Below are 21,114 nucleotides of genomic sequence, written 5' to 3'. Positions count from 1 at the left end.
CGGCCCTGGCGGCCGTCCCTTCCCCAGCTGCACGAGCACATGCCCTCCACGCCTCCCCTCCCGCCGCCTGTCCACCAACAGATACACAAACAGACAAACAGAGGAGTGTGGAAATGGAGGTGGTGGTCAAGAGCCGCTCTTCAAAATCACCACGTCACCTGCAGGAAAAAAAGACAGAAGCAGAAGAAGGAAGGAACATGTTAATAAACACCTTCTTAATCAATCATCCCTATACACCTTGTACTGCTCCTTCATACCTCCATATATGAGCTACTGTGTGGAAGTGTGGGGGAACACATATAAAACAAAAACGGATACAATATTCAAACTTCAAAAAAGAGTAATAAGAATTTTTAGAACTGAGAACACTCAAATTTAAGGATCTGGTCGACTTCAAAACTTTACAAATCATGCACAAAGAGAATCCGCATCAGTTGCCACAAGACATTCAGAAGTTGTTTCAAATAAAAGAAAATAAACACAATCTCAGGGGAATATGTCATTTCAAAAAACAGCATGTACGAACAAACATCAAAACCCATTGTGTCTCAGTGATGGGAGTTAATCTGTGGAACAACTGCAAATATGAAATTAAATCATGCAAATCACCAAGTAAGTTTAAACAAATCGTTAAAATCAATACTCTTAATGGATACAAAACAGAAATGGACACATGAACTGACAGCCAAAAAGTGCCTTGCTCAGCTGAACCACCTTTTCCTTCTTTTTTATGCTTTTCTTTTGGAGTTCTGTTAAATGAAGAAATTGTAAAAGCAGAACGTTAGAAGGGATAGGACTAGAAACGTTTTTTGAAACTTCTTCCTACACCCTTTCAAACAGGAAATATTTATCTACATACAGATTTGTCTCTTTAATTTGCTTTGTTTTGCTTATGTTTTTTTTTGTTTTTTCAGTATATACATTTTATGTATTCTGATTATTTTTTTGTTTTTGTTTTAACCTGTTTGAATAAATGATAAAATGAAAATGAAATGAAATTATTGTTCACACCCTCTTTCGTGTAGTCATAGCCACTGTAATTAAAAAAGCAAAAACTAAGCTCCAACTGTTTAAACTATAAAACTATATACCAACGCTTACCTACTTGGGTACATTTTATCAGTATTATGCAGTTTTCTACATGTATAGAAGTTGATAAATGTTAAATAGTCACGAGGAAATAATAAACAGTGAACGTTCAAGTTCAGTTTAAAAAAGTTCCCACTCTTAAACCTGTGTTTCCCAGACCCGGTCCCAGTCCGGGTCCTGGAGACACCCTGCTTTCTCCAATCTGTCTGGATGGTGTGTGAATAAATGACAGATAAATAAAAGAAAAAAATGTATTTAAATGTCTTATAAAAGTGTTATTAAACTACCCTGGTGCTTTTATTTTCAGTGGTTCAAAACTTTAGGTTTGCTTCCTGCTAATGTGTTCATATTTGCACAAAAATAATAAAAAAAACCCACTGAAGTGTCACATATAATGACCTTTTACAGTCAGTACCACCACGACACCTCTGATACTTTGATTTGTTTGAATCTACCTCTTATTCTGAAGATGCTTCAGCATCATTTGATTTTTTTTCACTTCAGCTTGTCAGGGGTTTTCCTTGTAAGGCCTTTCGTGTTAGTGGGTAGTCACAGGAAGTCGTTCACTCATTCCTTCTCTACTGTGGAGTGAGACGTTTTGCTTCCTGGGTGGAGCAAACTATGCTGTTGGTTGTTTCCCTTCCTGGCTTCCTTTTGTAGACACTTTGTTGCCTGCTATGCTCTGTCTGTTACTGTTACTACTTACTTGTTCAGTTTCTCCCCAAATGACCCGGTCATTGTTTTTCTATTGATACTTCTACAACAACACATTTAGGATCTTTGTGAATTCATATCACTAACGCTATTGTGTAAAGTAATCAGTTTTTTGTGTGTTTTCTGAAGACCAAGCTGGGACACTGAGGTGTGGACTTTTACTCTAACAACCTGCTATGACATTTCTTTAATACAAATATAGAGTCATTGTTGCAGCCATCTGCTTTTCGGAGACATGCATGAAATAAAGAAAACATGTTCTTCTGATTCTGAAATCTCAGACGAGTGTCTTTATTCTTTATTTAAGTCTAATCAGGAATAGCTCAGCCATGGTTTCAGTTTTGCATATATTAAGAGCATGAATGGCTGCCAATAGAACCAGCTCACTGCTGCTTACTGATGAGGCTGACAGAAGTAACAAGGTGAATTCTGGGGTGTTAAGGGATACTCTCTCTGCTTATATTTACCCAAATACAATAAAACTGATAGGACAGCTCTTCATGGTGCAGATAGACGGTGACCCTAAACATACTGCAAATGTTAGTTGAGACTTTCTGAAGGCAAAGAAATGAAATTTTCTTAAATGCTCAAGTCAGATGCCGGATCTCAACCCGACAGAGCAGCTTTTCAGCTACTGAAGACGACATTGAAGGCTGAAAGGCCGACAAACAAGCAGAAGCTGAAGGTGGCTGCAGAGAAGGTCCAGCTAAGCATCTGCTTTACTTATTGTCTTTACCTGTCGAACCTCTTCAACAAATGTCACACGGTTTATCTTAATCAACTGAATTGGAAGGACCAAAAGAAATATTGTTGAATGCCATTAAAAGGAAAAGCTTAACTACACACTGAGCACAGAGAGAAGGTTAAAGGAAAAACTTCAGCGTGTTACTTTCGAAGGCCATTTATCTGTGTCCATGTATTTTGGTGTAATACACCCTTTTTTGGGGCTTCCAGCTGTGGAAATGTAAAGACTAGCACTCATGAGGCCAGGTGTGCTTATCAAGGAGGCATACTGTGTTCTGACCCGGGTGGAGGATCCAGCAGCAAATACCTGCACACCTGAGGCTGGAAGGATGATGTGATGGGTATAGATGCAAAGCTAATGTAACATAAGGATATTGTATTTGCTCCAGTAGGCCCTGTGACCCTGCAAAGGATAAAGCAGGTATAGAAAATGGATGGATGGATGGATGGATGGATGGATGGATGGATGGATGGATGGATGGATGGATGGATGGATGGATGGATGGATGGATGGATGGATGGATGGATGGATGGATGGATGGATGGATGGATGGATGGATGGATGGATGGATGGATATTGTAGGTTCAGAAACGGTTCATGCCTGGTGCATGTCGGCCACCACTGACCTGTCTTCAACTGTTTCGAAATAATAATATTTGTATCATCATGAATACATTGAGTAATTTTATATACCGTATTTTCTGGACTATAAACCGCTCTATTTTTAATAAAATAAAAAAAAAGATATACAAGCCGCAGATATTTCTGTTGTTAGATTAGATATTTACTACATGTACAGAAGGATTTTGAACTGTAAATGATGTACATGTTTGTACCTAAATAGATCCTTTCCTATCAGTGTCTTTTAACACGGCAGCAACTTTGCTGATTAAAACGGGACAGAACCAAGAGAAAATAACCAGTATTTATTTATCTATTTATCTGTTAGAAATCTGCTTCTACCTACTTCTATCTGCTAAAGAAGAAGTAGCGTATTCTTCTTTGCATTTATTTTGTCTTAGTTTTGATTCTAATTCCGGTTAGAGCGCCCCGAGCGGTGGAAGAAAAATCCACAGAATAGCTGCACCTTTGTATAAGCTGCATGGTTGAAAACCTATGTAAAAAGTAGCGGCTTATAGTCCAGAAAATACGGTATATTTATATACAGTTTTTTTATACTGTATATGATTGTGGCTGGAAGAGATCCACTTAGTCAGAGAGCTACTTGAATTTTCACCTCTATTTCAATACGATGCAGCCATGGCCTTTTCCTTTCACTTTTGTTACACAGTTACACACGGTTGCACGGATGAGCAGCTGCTGCTCTCATTATTTCTGACAAAGGAACCCATACTTGAAAACTACAGCTTGATTTTCAGAAAAAATACAAATTTGGCTTCGAAATGTTGTTCACTTTTCATTCATGTCAGCGGTCAGAGTTGGGCCATTTTTGAGTATTTAAAATACACATTCCAAGTACAAAATATATTTTGTCATTTCTATTTGTATTCCAGCAGGAAATGCATTGCATATTTGATCAAAAATGTTCTGTGCCTTTAATTTTGTAGTTTACAATGATTCAAATTCTTTCAGGAACACGTATGAGATGACATACCAGAGAAAAATGACAAATAGCGCTTCTAAACCATAGTTCAACACTTTCCCAGGCAAAATACATTTGTTCCAGCGCAGTTGAGTAACTTACAAAACCAGTTTTTCATCAACTCAGCATATGTTATGCTGAGTCAGCTTCGCTGTGTCAGTTCAGTTCTTGTGCTTTACAGAGGACCAGACCTCATTTCTAACTCTAACGCCAGCTGGGTGTGAAGATTTAGGCTGACAGTTGGTTTGATCAAGTGTAAATAGTATCAAGTGTAAAGAAGCGAGGTGTTTCCTTTCCACTGATGAGTGATAAGATGGTGTACTAATGTACTAATATACTAAACAGACAGATGAAATGTGCTCCCCTCCTGTAAGAAGGTGTAGGTTACCTTTAACAAAATGGCTTCTCAACCTACAACGGCCAGCTTTTGTTTGCATGCTTTCAAGCTCTTTGATTGAGTCGCTCCAGCTCTCTTAAAGACAAGTTTCCAGTTCGTTGCAGGGAGACACGCGGGACCAGTTTAGAACCACCCATCAGCACGCGGAGGGCATGGAAACGCAGCACAGAAAGACCGGGGTCGGGATTTATCTGAACAGCCAGGACAGTTTCTAGTGGTGAGGCAACGATGCGGACCACCGAGCCACCATGCCGCCCAGGTCCAGACCTTATCCACCTGATCAGCTGGGGATAGAAACTCTCCAGGAAAATCTTTTGAGCATTTTCAAAATACAGTATTTTAATTTGGTCAGTGAGTATGGAGTCCAGGTCTATTAAGGGCTGTCCGGTCTCTGTATGATCGGAGCAGGAGTTTGGTTCGCATTGCCAGCAGTAAGTCAGACTTGTCCCCGGTGCATGTTGGACTTCAGCAGTGCTAACCTTTGTCACTGTCTCTGTTCATAATTTTTATGGACAGGATTTCTAGGCGTAGCCAGGGGCCAGAGGGGATCCAGTTTGGGAACCACAGGGTTTCATCTCTGCTTTTTGCGGATGACGTTGTCCTGTTGGCTTCATCGGACCGGGACCTTCAGCATGTGCTGGGGCGGTTTGAGGCCGAGTGCGACGCGGCAGGGATGAGAATCAGCACCTCCAAGACCGAGGCCATGGTTCTCCGGGTGGGTGGAGAAGTCCTGCCTCAGGTGGAGGAGTTCAAGTATCTCAGGGTCTTGTTCACGAGTGAGGGAAAGATGGAGCGTGAGATTGACAGACGGATCGGTGCAGCGTCTGCAGTTATGCGGTCGATGTACCGGACCGTCGTGGTGAAGAAGGAGCTGAGTCAAAGGCGAAGATCTCGATTTACCGGTCAATCTCCCACCCTCACCTATGGTCATGAACTCTGGGTAGTGACTGAAAGGATAAGATCGCGGATACAAGCGGCCGAGATGAGTTTCCTCCTCACGGTGGCTGGACGCTCCCTTAGAGATAGGGTGAGGAGTTCGGTTACCCGGGAGGAGCTCGGAGTCGAGCCGCTGCTCCTTCACATTGAGAGGAGTCAGCTGAGGTGGCTTGGGCATCTGTACCGGATCCTCCTGGACGCCTCCCTAGGGAGGTGTTCCAGGCATGTCCCTCCTCCCTAGGGAGGTGTTCCAGGCATGTCCCTCCTCCCTAGGGAGGTGTTCCAGGCATGTCCCTCCTCCCTAGGGAGGTGTTCCAGGCATGTCCCTCCTCCCTAGGGAGGTGTTCCAGGCATGTCCCTCCTCCCTAGGGAGGTGTTCCAGGCATGTCCCTCCTCCCTACGGAGGTGTTCCAGGCATGTCCCTCCTCCCTACGGAGGTGTTCCAGGCATGTCCCTCTTCTCTAGGGAGGTGTTCCATGGATGGATGATGGATGGATGGATGGATGGATGGATGGATGGATGGATGGATGGATGGATGGATGATGGATGGATGGATGGATGGATGGATGGATGGATGGATGGATGGATGGATGGATGGATGGATGGATGGATGATGGATGGATGGATGGATGGATGGATGGATGATGGATGGATGGATGGATGGATGGATGATGGATGGAATTTGATACATGTAGAGATTGTTGTATTTTGTAATTGGTAGAAAGCTATTTTATGTTAATTGATTTTGAAATGTATAGTGTATTCACCCATCTCTGTCCACCCTGCTCAATGACACAGTGGACAGAGATAATTCAGTTGGAAGTGATACGGTACAACATCCAAGAAGAACACAATTAGCAATTATCACAATCAGCTAATAGTAGACACGGAAAATAAGAAAATGCTGTACTGGTCTTCTGTGGTTTTCCAGGCTTTTGTTCCTTCGTTCTCCATGGATGCACTAAACTTTTGATTTGGCAATACCTACGTTTTTTTGATGTCTCACTTATAAACTTGTATTATTTGTTTGTTTGTTTCAGCCGCTGGCCTCCTTCACTTTTTTTTTAAACCTCTTGAATTAATTTTTTATTAAAGCTTTAAGACTTATAGAATAGCACAAAAGAAGTAGTAGTAGTACATTTTACATGCAGCAAAATATAATACTGAGAAACACCTTCTGGACTTCCCAGTATCTGGCAAATACTCAAATTGTGTCTCTTGATTCCTCTTCAGTCACATTTGGATTTCCTCATTATTGCTTTTTGAGATAGAAGGAACAATCACAGCTGCTCTTTTTCATCTGTTTACAGTTTCGTTTATACAACGTCCTCAAAAAACAACATTATAATTTGAGTTGGTGAGAAATTATCTTTTTTTTTATCAGACTTGCAAATAGTAATCATCATATCACTTTTTAATTATTTATTTATAATTTTGCACTAGAAATGTCCAAAACATTAAAAAATATTTTAGGTCTTGAACGGTCTTTTTTGTTGTTGCTGAAACACAAAAACGAATTGAAAAAAATAAAAGAATCAGAGATTGGGAGGTTTTATATAATTTAAATTAAATTCAAAAAGCAAATAACAGGCATGGAAACATGCCAAGCCAGCATTTGTATGTGGCCTATTTGAGATATAAATAAGGCCCGTAGGGGATTTGTGTTGGCCCAATGCGAAAGGCCCAGAACGGTGAAGTGAGCTTACATGGGCCCGAAAAGTCTCAAGTGGTCCTAATATTGGACCTAAGTGTGTAATTCACATGGGTCCAATATTTAAGTCATTATGATTTAACCTCTTTATCTGCAACTAACTTTTGCAGCTGAATGAGGATAAAACAGAGATTATTTTAGTTGGTCTAGGTGCTCTGAGGCAACATATTCTCCCTTTGTTAACTCCTCTGTCAGTAAAACCTTGTGAGCTTGTCAAAAACTGGGTTGTTATGTTAGATGCTGATCTTAACTTCCAGAAACACATAGCTAATGTCTCCAGGACTGCCTTCTATCATCTCAAAAATATATCTAAAGTAAGATGCTTTCTGTCACAATCCGACTCTGAAAAGCTGCTTCATGCCTTTATCTCCAGTAGATTAGATTATTGCAATGCACTTTTTGCAGGACAGACAAAGCAAGTGTTACATAAACTCCAGCTTATTCAAAATGCTGCAGCCAGAATTCTAACAAAAACCAAGAGGTATGAACACATCACTTTCAAAGTACTTCTTATTGTTTTTAAATCTATGAATGGCTTAGCTCCCTCCTACATGGCTGACATGCTGACTGAATACATACCGGACAGATCCCTTAGATCATCAAGTAAGAGTTTTCTAATCATACCTAGAGTTTACACTAGATCTGCTCATGGTGCTTTCAGTCTCATCTACTCTCTCTGGAATTCCTCTCTGCAGGAATTAAGGTCTGCTCCAACAGCCCTCTTTCAAAAGCAGACTAAAAACTTACCTTTTTGCACAGGCGTTTGACTAAACTCTACATGATTGGCTGAGTGATAGCATTTTTGTTTTAATGGAATTATTGTTGTTTTTTATTTTTCTCTTGATATCACCTGCGTCCGAAATTGCATACTTCCACCCTAATGAGTATGCAAAATGACGAGTATGTGAGATTTTTTAGTGCGTCCGAAACATTAGTACGTACTCAATAGTATGTACTATCCATACTCATTCTGGAGACATTTATTAGTATGGATTGATGGACACTAGCTAAGCAGAAACAGAGACGTTCTATAAACCGAGACAGCTCACTAAGGTTCGAGTTCCTGTATCTGTGTCACGTGACTGCCACGCCCCTTTAGGAGACCGGAAGCAGGTCCTGAGTCTATTGAGTCCTATGGGAAAAATGAATGTGAGCACAGATTATTACCAATTCCTTCGCCCCATAGTAACCTAAGTAAATATGGGACCCATTTTTCAAAAGCCACAAACCTTCTGAACATTCTGACACCAAAATGGAAATTTTCAGACCGACAGATTAGGAGAAAATTAACTTTGTTTGAGACCTGTCTCTGTCTGAGCAACACACTCTCGCGAGATTTGGCTCTCATCGTTTTCCCATCGGATAAAAAGAAGTTTAAAACTAAAATAAAACTTGCTTCTTTGCTTAATAATACTGTTATTTTTATTATTTAAGTATTTTTGGAAGAAAGTTGTACTGTATCTAGTGTTGTATGTTCCAAAACGATGTGGGGAGAGGGGCGGCCACGCCCACTTAGGAGACCGGCAGTGTATACCATTCCAGTAACGGCAATGCGCTATCTTCTGTATAGAGGATCTTTGGCAGAAACTTCCCACAATGCAATGCAGCGGTGTTTGGTTGCTAAGTGATACGTATATGTCATAAGTATAATATTAAGTATAATAATATTATTATAAAATAAAATAATATTATAATATTCGTACATAATAATATTATATAATGTCATCTTGTTTGGGCCAGAATAAACGGGAAACCGCGGAGCGGTGCTGCTACTGCTGCTGTTACCATGGTAACAGCTGCTACTGCTGCTGTGACACGTCACTTCCTCCCAACGGCAGGAAGTGACGTGTGGCTCTGAGTAGTACGTCCAAATTAATGCATACTACTGATATTTACTCAAAAGTGTGCTGAATTTAAGTATAGTTTTTAGTATATACTGTTTAGTCTGGCATTTCGGACACACCGATCCTTTTATCTGTTTCTGTTATTGTAACCATGTAATTTTGTTTGTTTATGTATTTGAGCACATTGAGTCCATGCTCGTCGTGTGAAATGTGCTATATAAATACATTTGCCTTGCTTTGTTAAAAAAAGACATAAGAACAAAAGTGAGGTGTGTTTTTTTCCGTTTCTGTGTTTGGACTCACCATCCTGCGGCTGTGGTCTGGCTGGACAGGCTCACATCTGATTGGAGAAGGAGGTGGGCTGCTGCTGCTGCTCATAGCCTTGGTTGTAACCTCCGTCCTCGTAGCCCTGCTGGCCGTAGTCGGGCTGGTACCCGCCTTGGGATCCGGCGTAGGGGTCCGGCTGCTGTCCGTACTCCCCCTGGCCGAAGGATTCGGGAGCGGGCTGCTTCTCCTGCGATGGGACGTACGTTCCGGCGAATGCACCCATCCATCCGGTCTCTTTGAAGACGAACCACAGGTTTCCCAACCACAGGATCACGTTGATGAAGCCGAAAGCCTGTGCAACAGGAAGGAGATCAATGTTTGGGGTCAACGATGTACGTTTCATCTCGTGATATGGTTTAGCTCGCCGGAGCATTTGGGACCCACCACGGAGGTGTTGAGGCCGGACACCTTGGGATCATAGACCTCCCTGCAGGTATTTTCTCTCTCTTTGCAGGCTGGGATGGTTTCGAGGACCCTCTCGGGATCCGTGCCTGACTTCACATCAGACAGGCCTTTAGCCCAAGCACATGAAGACACCAGCCACATGAAGGCAAACACTGCCGTCACCACAAAGTCCTGGGGAGCAGAAACAGAGCAGATTCTGGCTTTTACTGCCTGTCGTTAATTGTCTAAGATGGAGCAAATATGGTAGGGCTGGGCGATATGGACCAAAAGTCATATCTCGATATTTTCTAGCTGAATGGCGATACTTGATATATATCGATATTTTTTCTGTGCCATAATTGGGGTTTCCCCCAAAGCATTATAGCATAGCATCTCTGTTAGCTTCATTTTTTCTGAGACAAACCCTTAAAAAAACAGTCAGTTTTAATACAAAGCCTCGTGCCAAATGTCACACAGGTTCCTTTATTAACAGAGGTCTGCACAATATCAAAATGTATAAAACAAATGAAATAAAAATAAACTGCCTGCATATATAGAATAAAAATGCTTCTTGAATAAAATAAAACAAATATCCCTTTCCTGCATAACAATTAAATTAAAATACACTGTGCAATTAATACAATGTAGACAGTAACAGGCAGACTTTTCCACTGAGGTTGACAGTTGTGCAAATAAAACATTTGTGCTCAAATAAAACATTCAAGTCAATTTGTCACAAAATAAGCTATATCAAAATCATAAAAAAAAAAAAAAAAAAAATGTCTTCGATATAAATGATATTGTCTCGTACCATATCGCGTTTGAAAATATATCGATATATATTAAAATCTCGATATATCACCCAGCCCTAAAATATGGACAGACAAACTCACAATCTGAGGTCCCTTGTTGTTTTCACGGTACTTCTCCAGGATAAAACAGTACACAGCGAGGGCTGCCATCGAGTAGAGGAAAGAAAAGACACCGATGGTGACGAAGAACTCGGCTGAGGAGGAGTAGTCCCCGATCAGGAAATAACGGTCCTGTTCTGCTCCAGCGCATTTGGGGGCATCGAAGTAAACCTGATGGAGCCTGAGGATGGAGCAACAGAGACACGTGAATACAGTACACACACGGAGGAGGGAAGTAGCTGGAAGCAATGATCACAAACTGTAGTTGTTAATGGGAAACACGACGCAATTAGGCCTGTGTTGAAAAAATGGATTTCCAAATTCTAAATCGATTCTCATATTAATTCTTAAAAATTGATTCATATGTCCAAAGATCGATTTTTTTTCTTTTTTTTTTCTTTTATTTATTTATGTATTTTTTTTTTTTCATTATTACATTACAACTTTTGGTTATTTTTTTGTTTATCCCCAAAAAAGGAATGTTTTGTTGGACACGAGAATAACTGCTGCCATGTTTTTGCCTTTAAATATGTTTAAAGGTATGAAAACATTAAAGTGTTAGGTTATAATTGCATACATTGTCTATATTTCATTACTTTATATACTGTCTCGGGGTTACATTTGCAAAAAATGCTAAAAACCAAATGCTCAAAAATTAAAAACCAAAATAGACCGAAAATGGAACAAATAAAAAACGCAATGTGGGAAAAAATAAAACAGATTTCATCCGTCTCTGTTTCCTCCCTGGATCTGTTTGATAATTCTGACCCACATGATGTTTCTGAAAGCAGTTCTATCAGCATTCTGGGAGCTGATTGGTCCTTACAGGATCATTAGCTGCAATACTTGCTGTTTAATCTCAATATAATACTAGTAGTAATATTTTGCATAACTACAGTCATATAATTCATGCAACAGCTCAAAAAACTGTTTTAATAACACTAACCCAAATCAATATCAGAACCGAATCGAATCGAATCGGATCAAATCTCTATAATCGATTCTGAATCTTAAGAATCGGAATCGGATCGATTCTTGACATTTGAATCGATCCCCAGCCCTAGCAGTAATGGCTGTCGTGAGTAAGCAGCTGACTGCGTGAGAGAGAGAGAAAGTATAATGGCATTTTATACTTTTTATAGCTTTTTTATACTATTACATTTTTATTGAGACCAGTTAAGTACTTTTACTCAAATACTGCACTTCAGTGGAAATCTGGGGCACTTTTCCAATGATAAAACTCTATCATTAACCTTTCAGCTCATTACATTTATCTGAAAGCTTTACAACTGTTTTACCTTTCAGATGAAGAGTGTAATATTAAAAATGCACAATAAACTCAACTGAACACTATTGTGTAATACAAGGATAGAGATTAAACTGTAGCGATCCATTCATATGTGCATTATATGTTAGAAATTATCTTGACGAACATTAAGGTAATTTATTTAACGTAAATATACTGTAATTTCTCTATTCTCCCTTTTAAAACCAGACATTTGCTCCTTCTTCTTTGAGTTATTTAGATCAATTTTACGTCTGTTTATCGGACAAAATAAACATAGTAATTGTGCCACTCTGAGATTTGACCCAGTATTTTAATATGCATATTTCTGCTCTACAAACATAAATGAAATGCTCTAGTTGCACTTTCATAATGTTACTTATATAATTTTGGACGTTTAATAGTAACAGAGTATGTTTTTATATTGTGGTTTTAGTAGCTTTACTCAAGTATATCCAGTACTGGAGTTGAGGGGGATGAGGGGGGATGGCATCCCCCCCCTGAAATAAAAACGGTCCAAATCATCCCTCCCTGTAAAACTGACATCCCTCCTTTCCATCCCTTATGTCATTTCATCAATGCATGTGGTTTTACTGCTATTTCAACATTTAGAGTCATCACCAGAAAAATAACACCAGAAAAATAACTTTTTTGACAATTTTTACCCGTTTCAAGTACATTTTCAGTTGAAATAAGTAGGAAAATCTTGTTCCACTGGCAGATTTTTCTACTTATTTCAAGTGAAAATCCACTCGAAACAGGTGAAAATTGTTGTTTTTTCCAGTGATGAGTCTTGTTTTAAGTGTAATGAGATTTTTTTTACTAAAATGAGACATTTTAACTAGAAATAAGACAAATATTCTTAAGATTTTGAGTTTTTGCAGTGATCCATTTTACTTATCCTGTGAAGGACAGAGTCATATTGATAAGTTCAGAAAAGTGTTTTTTATTGTTGTGTTTTGATGTATTTGATGTAAGCCCAGTGGATATTTAAAGCTTACAGAAGGCTGCATTTAATTGCTGCTATGTCATTCCTGCAGTATTTCTGCAGGTGTTTTGGTCACTGCTATTATTTGTAATATATTATATTATTTGTAATCAGCACAAATGATCTGTCCCCATATGATAAAATCCACCATCCCCCCTGATTTTTTTTTACAACTCAAGTACTGAGTATATCCATCTGACTATGACTTCAATAGTAAACCTAATATTTAGATCACTGGATAATGTAGACTAATCCAGTGGTTGTTAAATAACTGCATGAATCTCTGAATTAATACGTTTATAGACTGACTCCATGAGGTGGGGAAAAATGCATTTTATTGTCTTGTCCACGATGCTGATCACACAAGTAACATAATCCACACATAATACATACCTGAAAGGATATTCAAATTCTACTTCAATGTCTAGGTCACTTTCTGATCGCTCTTTACACTCCACGCTCATCTTGAACATGCCAGAGTAGCTGCCACATGTGGAGAAGGCAAAGATGGCAAAGATCTGGAGAAGAAACAAAAGGAGAATACTGAATCTCACACCTTACGCAACGTCAAACTGATATGTATGTGTCACACGTTCCTTTGTGGGGGGGCTGGAAGCAAAATATTACGCTGTGTTTTTTCCTGATGTGACGCTGTAAACAGAAACCTCAGGCAGGGTTGCGGGTTCACTATCTGCAGTCTGGAGCAGGCGGTTCATGAGCCACCAATCACAGTGAGCTGCTAATAAATTCACCGTGAGTGTGAATCAATGCAGCGCTATCAACAGGCTGCACACCAAGTGCTGCACCTGTTGCCATGGTTACCTGCGGGTCTAAGTTTTCTGCGGTTGCTTTTGTATTTTCCGGTGCAGCAGAGCTCGTGCATTCATTCATTCATTCATTCATAGGTTGCCTGCTGATTACTTCAGGGCCACACGGAGCAGCCAGGACCACAGCCCCGTAAACAACACACACACACACACACCCTTCCATGGAGACGGACTCACACTCTTCCTCACACTGCAGATTAGACGAGGCAGACTATTTTTACCACGCCCTCCCAAACGCTGCAGGCAAGATCCGATTGAATGGACAATCCAGCTATTAATCTGGCTGACGTGTCCTGCCATCTGTCACCCAATACCCACCTACAGGCTTCAGCAAAGAAAGGCACACGCATGCATACTGTCACACCTCCACATGTGATCACACACACACACACACACACACATGCAGACATGTGACACGTCACTTCCTCCTCAACTCAAGCCCTGTAGTACTGCAGGGATCAATGCACACTAAACTGTTTACGGTAATCTTTTAGCTAATGTGTGTAGTAGGCTTGTTTGTTGGATTTAAACTGATAGGTAGCTGAAAGTTGTCGCTCGACTCATCCCGCTGTGTTCTGGGAAGGTTTTACTTTCCCCTCAAGCTCTAACAACACCCCAGAAACACTCGTGCAAAAGGTTGATTAACAGGTTTTACTAATCACTGCAGATTACGGTGCGTGCCGTGTAGGCGGTAGTCAAATGTAAGACAACATAGTTATTATAAATGTCACATAAGGAGTTAAAAAAAAGTCAATAAAGTTTAATAAATTACAGTACAAAAATGCCACAACAGTCCCCGATTTAATCAATATCTCTGGCATGAGGAGCACTTTTAGAGTGACCACAATCCTTTGCAGAGAGCAACATGGTTTTCATGACTTCTGGAAACAAATGTGATCCACCTCCAGTGCAGCTCTCACCAGGAACGTTTTAGTGCTCCTTGTGGTCCGGTTTGATTATCGTATGATCCATCTGAGACCGTCTGGAGCAACACGCAATGTTCAGAGCCTCAAGTGTGTTCGCTTTTGCAGTTTTCAGGTTGTAAAGTGGGGCTATTATTTCGTGTGTACTTCAAGTGGCTGTCATTAATCAGATAGCTGATATCTGCAACATCCAATCAGGTGTCAATACAACACACTGCTCCTTGAAATGTCAATAATTATGTGAGTAGTTTACCAGATGGAAATGTCTTTCATTTATCGTCACCCGTGCCCAGTTTATAGACAATGAGCGGAAGATACACACCTTCTCTGCTGTTAAATCTAAACCAGGGGTCGGCAACCCGCAGCTCTAGAGCCGCATGCGGCTCTTTAGCGCCGCCCTAGTGGCTCCTGGAGCTTTTTCAAAAATGTCGGACCTTTTTTTTTCTTTTTTTCTTTTATTCTTTTTTTTTAATTCTTTTTTAAAAATGTTTTCCTTTTTTTCTCTTTTATTCTTCCTTTTTCCTTTCCTTTTTAATCTCAACATTTCGACTTTTTTCTCGAAATTTTGACTTTTTTCTCGACATTTCGACTTTTTTCTCAACATTTCGACTTTTTTCTCGAAATTTTTACTTTTTTCTCGACATTTCGACTTTTTTCTCAACATTTCGACTTTTTTCTCAAAATTTTAAATTTTTTCTCGACATTTCAACTTTTTTCTCGAAGTGCACAATGAAAAGAAAAATCTTCCCCCAGTTATAACTAATATAGAAACATGCAGCATGTGTTGCCTTCATTCTAAGGTTTATACAAGACTTTTCATTTTTTGCGGCTCCAGACATATTTGTTTTTTGTGTTTTTGGTCCAATATGGCTCTAAAACATTTTGGGTTGCCGACCCCTGGTCTAAACACTTCAACATTAACGGCTTCTGCAGAGACATTACGGCCTAAAACTCTGCAGGTTTATGTGTCCGCTGAACAGAAACATTTTATAACGCTGCAACATTATCTGTTTCTAAATCACATCAATTGTGACGGAAGGCATTATAATTCATCATTAGGGGCAAGTTAATCTCCCTCAAAACTCATGAGACATTCCCTTCAGGACCTTCAGACCAGCAGACCCTGCCGTCCCTGGAGTCGCATCTCAGGCTCGGTTTATAAATCAGGCCGACGTAAAACTATGTCTAAATAGGAGACACCACACCACAATTGAAATCTCTGCTTTTATGGTGATGGATGAGCAGAAGGAGGGGTGTTGGTAACGACTGAGGGAAGAAACGATGGCGCAGTGCTGGGTGCCACGGTAACGCTGCTGGCAGTGCCAGCGCCGTGGAAGGGATGGTTCCCTGGTATGCTGGATGCTTGTCAACTCTTCTGTGCTGAGAAGACTCGCAGTCTTTCACGCTCAGACACAAACGATCCAGCTACAGCTGCTGTTTTCACACCATCTAAATTCCTCTTTGTGTGTCTCTCAGTAAAAATGAATCCACACAAAGTTTCCATGAGGCTGTCCTGGGGAATTTTACAATATAGTGTAGTGCATTGGAAAGGAATCCCTTATGAATTTTAATTTATGTAAATGTACATCCCAAAATACAAAAATAATCAAACAAGCTTTGGCCCCGGAGTAATAACCACACAGAGCGTTTGAACAGCAGACCCAATAAGCTACGACTGAATCAACAGCCGTTATCACACGTTAGAGGCTGAATACGGCTGCTTCTTCGCATTCTCACAAATAGCCCTTTTATGATTGCTGAGAATGAGTCAGAGCAGAAATTTGAATGCAGATTAAATCCAACACAGCTGTGCCGTCGTGCAGCAGGAGCGGCAGGACCGTCTGCCTCCTCCACACGTATTAGGGAACTCGATGTATAACAGCGTCCATCAAAGCTAAGCCTTGTCAGCACTATTCCCTGGAGCCAGAGAGAGGGTGAGGTTAGTTTGGACGAGCCCACGTGAGTCACCCATACCATGCAACGTTTAGTTTGAATGTCACACTTGTGAGCCTAGATCAGGGGTCTGCAACCTTTATTATCAAAAGAGCCATTTTGCCCCCACTTCTACAAAAAATATTATCGGGAGCCCGGAAGAAATAACAGAGATTTAAAAAGTTTTCATCTTATTTTAGCTGTTAAAACCCCTACATATAACAGAAGTGCAGTGTGCATTTGTAGGTGTACTTTGAAACAAATTAAACTGTGAACTGTAGGCCTATTTCAGTCTATATTTGTGTAAAAGTAAAATAAAAACTACCCCAATTTAATATAAATAAAAAAAATGTGGCTGCAGCATAGCAGCTTTAAAAAGAAATATAGAAATTAAAAATAGTCCTTTTAAAATTAGATGGCATCGACTCAAATTCCAAGATAACTGCCCAACAAAATAAACCATCTATCTATCTATGACTAAAAATGACTTCAGAAATATCATTTATTTATGTTCAGGGTTTTTTTTCCAAAGGTTGCAGACCCCTGGCCTAGATGCTTCTCAGAAAGGTCTTGCATCCTCACCCCACTTCCTAGCTACTCAGTTCTCCAGTTCAGGTACACAACTATGAACAACACTGGCCATCTCCATATTTATGTTTCACAAAAGCATAGAAATGTTTCCACTTCAACTTTGTCATTGCTGCCCGTTTTCATGGATCCTACTCAAGAATCCCTCCCATCCCCCTACCCCCGTTCCCACCCAAACCCCCCCCCACCCCCCCCCAAAAAAAAAACCCAGAAATGCATGCCCATATTAATCCAGAGAGAGCAGCAGCTCCGGCAGCTCCTCCTCCAGCCGGACGCTGAGGCACGCACACTCTGACAGATGATTCATGTGCCCCAACCTCCTGAGCCAGGATGCTGATTGGTGGTTGGCTTGCAGTGACAAGGTGTTGGCACACTCACTCAGCCCCAGGGAAGGACTACAAAGTCATGCAGTGTACTCGTGGCTATAACTGTTCTCCGGCATATCTACAGAGCCTATTACAGTGCGGAACTCACTCTGGCACCGACGCTCTGGTTTGGGTTGCGGTCTCATACTAGGGAGCCAATGTGTAGCTAAGGATTATGGGATCCATCCGCAGGAGGGGCTTCCCCCGATTCATTCCATCTGTTCAAACCATCTCAAATAAATCTTTATAATAGGGTCATGTAAATATTTTTTGACCCAATACTGCTCAATATCATTCTGTTTTCAACAAAACGCTATCAAAATCCCAAGGTGACCTCGTAAGGAAGATTGTTTTAATCTAACAGATGCAGGAAATAGATTGAGTTGTCTTATGCGACACATGAAAACATAAAGAACAAGACAAAATAAGGACATAAGGTCCTCACTTACGCCCACCTCTCCCCTAGCTGTGGGCGAGAGAGAAAAAAACTGCCATAAATCAGCGCTACTGTCCACCCTGCAGCATCTTTTTTGTGAATATAACCCTGCAGACGGAAAACAAGTGTCAACTAAGTTACATAAATGATTTTGCCCATTACATTGTCAGTTTGACATGTTTAACCACGGATTAGACACCAATTATTGAAAAACAATGTGTACATGACATAAATGACAAAACATGAAGTCAACATTGATTTAGGTTTTTGTTGCTCGATTGATTTCTCATCAGAATGTTTCTCAGTAAAGAAAATAACGAGTTTTTGATGTGTCATTTAAGTGTTTAAATATATATATATATATATATATATATATATATATATATATATATATATATATATATATATATATATATATATATATATATATATATATATATATATATATATATATGTATGTATGTATGTATGTATATACAGGACTGTCTCAGAAAATTAGAATATTGTGATAAAGTCCTTTATTTTCTGTAATGCAAAAATGTCATACATTCTGGATTCATTACAAATCAAGTGAAATATTGCAAGCCTTTTATTATTTCAATACTGCTGATTATGGCTTATTGCTGATTACGGCTTATGGCTTACATCTTAAGAAAACTAAAATATCCTATCTCAAAAAATTAAAATATTCTGGAAATCTTAATCTTAAACTGTAAGCCATAATCAGCAATATTAAAATAATAAAAGGCTTGTAATATTTCAGTTGATTTGTAATGAATCCAGAATGTATGACATTTTTGTTTTTTAATTGCATTACAGAAAATAAAGAACTTTATCACAATATTCTAATTTTCTGAGACAGTCCTGTATGTATGTATGTATTCTCAATGGAAGTGAGTAAAAAAATAAATAAAAAAGCATTTTCATTGATATGTTAATAATTAGGCTAAATGCAATAATTCAACTAATCCCTTTATTAAATGCTTATTCTGTTGTTATTCTTTTGTCTTAATATTGTGGCTCCAGCATCCAGTAGAAAAAAGTCTGCAGATTAGAAAACGTGCAAACGTGCAGACGTTGTTTCATATGAGCAGGACTTAACAAGCTGTTGTTGTTACTACAAGAGTGACGTAACACACCCAAGTGTCTCCTGCTCAGTGCTCTCAGTAGTATCATCGTAACATCTGGAAAGGGGACTCCTCAGTCTCAGTCATCATCTCAACACACTTCCACAGACCACACAGGAGGAAGAGTTTGTATTTCAAAGCTATGAAAAATGTCTGACAGCACATTCTCGCGAGGGGAGGTTCAACCGTGAACTGGTTTTCTAACAGTGTACACTCAGTCAGATCTATTATTATCCACCATGCAGCTTTATGACCTCTATGCAACAAGGAGATCACAAATCTCTTTACAGTAAGGGCCAAACAAGCCCCAAGAAAGACTGTCCTCTCTCTGAGGATAGTCATGCATGCACTGCACAATGATACTGTGAGTTAAAAAAAACACTTACCCATTGTAGAGCTTTGATAAATCCCAACGGTTGTTTGATTATGGTGAACTGCCCTTGGGCCACCAGCTGTCAACACAACAAATCAGATATTAGATCTGGGTTTTTTTTTTCCACGTTTCTGCTTATTTTTTGCCGACACTGTTGTAAACTCAGCGTGCAGGCAGGATGCTGATTAACCACCAGCATCAGTCTCAGAGCAGAAGCCCCATCGGCCACTGCTGGCACCTGCAAGGGTTTGTTACAGAGCAGCAATCTGCCAGTGCACGAAGTGAGTGAGTCAAGTGCCTCAGCTCTTTTTCTGGGCTCATGAAAATACTGTATGAGTGGAGCAGAGCAATTTTGATATTGCCTTCAAAGGCTGTAGTGGAAGTGCGTGAGTGTGTGCGTGTGAGAAAGCTGCCAGCATTACAATTAGTCAAAGCTGATTAAGTGACTGTCTCCCTGCTCTATTGCTGCACACTCCACGGATGGCGGCCATTGGTTTTTGGATTTTTATTTTAATATATGAGAAGGGCCTGTAGGATGTTTAATAATAAAGGGGATGATGCACTGGTCAGCAGGTGAATGCGACACCGCAAATAAGGCGGCGCGTCCCTGCATGCATCAATAAATGGCCGCAAAGGACTGGTGCGCTTCTCGACGCGCGGCTGCGCGTCGAGAAGCGCACCAGTCCTTTGCGGCCCCAAATCATCTACGGTATATTAATCAGGGCATGCATGCCCTGGGTGAAATTCCTGACATCTTGGTACCAGCTCTTCTGCCCGGAAAGCCCTGGATGGCTTTTGTCACAAAGCGGCTGTGCAGCTTTTCCAGGGATGCGCGGCTCTAGGTTGCAGGAGAGCGTCCTCCTGTGTTGCGGGCCTATACTGCGGCTGTCCGGCCGCCACATCCCCCTTCTGTTATCTCAGTAAATTGAGTCGAGAAGCAATCTGCATCAATTAAAGCGAGGACTCTGGAGATAACGGGTCGCATCGTCTCCTTCCTGTGCTTAAATGTCATTGCTGCAGCAGTCTGTGGACATCCTACACACCGGAGCCTGCCAGTGGCCCGCTCCGTCCCACCGACCGCAGCATCATTACACAGGAAAAAATGTACAATTACATCGGAATTTGCCGCCCCATTACAAATATGTGTTTATTTTATCTCTGTAAATAAACCACTATTTCTTTTTTTTAAATAGCCTACTCGAGAGCGATGCAATTGAAATCCCGAGATTGAAGGATAACTGGCAGAATATGAAATTAGCATGACTAAACGCTGAAAAAATTCAAAACAAATCATGATAATTGAATCATCGGCTACGGAAATTGACAATTATGAATCAGATGATTTCTTCCTGCAGTCTTACCTGGTTTACAACATCCATCTTGGCCGCTTCCTCGCTGATAAGAGGATCAGAGGTGTGGAGGGAGGGAGGCGTCTGGGTGGGAACAGCCCGCGGGAGGGTGCCGCTCTGAGGGAACAGCCGGGCTGCGTCACGAGCGGGGCGAGGACGTACGTACGCGTGAAGCGTGCTGACGTCACAGCAGAGGCTCGAGTAGAAGGGAATCTAGCGGCCTGACCAATCAGAGCGCAGCTCTGCTGTGAGCGGAGAGA

At 40.5% G+C, this 21,114-nt stretch overlaps 1 protein-coding gene across 1 annotated transcript; it reads right to left on the bottom strand.

Moving 5' to 3' along the window:
- sypb (synaptophysin b) lies at nt 1–20,979 on the bottom strand. The gene is made up of 7 exons (XM_061734708.1): nt 20,867–20,979; nt 19,519–19,584; nt 13,328–13,452; nt 10,644–10,842; nt 9,751–9,942; nt 9,343–9,658; nt 1–158 (listed from the first exon to the last, which is right to left on the bottom strand). The coding sequence occupies exons 1-6, from the start codon at nt 20,882–20,884 to the stop codon at nt 9,374–9,376; spliced, it is 885 nt and encodes a 294-aa protein (XP_061590692.1). The 5' UTR covers nt 20,885–20,979; the 3' UTR covers nt 1–158; nt 9,343–9,373.
- Nucleotides 20,980–21,114: the final 135 nt, after the last annotated feature.

This window comes from Cololabis saira, chromosome 12 (assembly GCF_033807715.1).
Source record: "Cololabis saira isolate AMF1-May2022 chromosome 12, fColSai1.1, whole genome shotgun sequence".
Classification (NCBI taxonomy): Eukaryota; Metazoa; Chordata; class Actinopteri; order Beloniformes; family Belonidae; genus Cololabis; species Cololabis saira.
The sequence above is the reverse complement of the archived record's forward strand: the minus strand, read 5'-3'. Positions and strand labels throughout refer to the sequence as shown.

Bases quoted from the DNA above. Each gene is read 5' to 3' on its own strand.
- sypb (XM_061734708.1), bottom strand. The intron at 9,943-10,643 runs GTGAGTTTGTCT...TCTGCTCCCCAG, and splicing joins ACAACAAGGGACCTCAGATT to GACTTTGTGGTGACGGCAGT. The intron at 9,659-9,750 runs GTGGGTCCCAAA...CCTGTTGCACAG, and splicing joins CCGGCCTCAACACCTCCGTG to GCTTTCGGCTTCATCAACGT.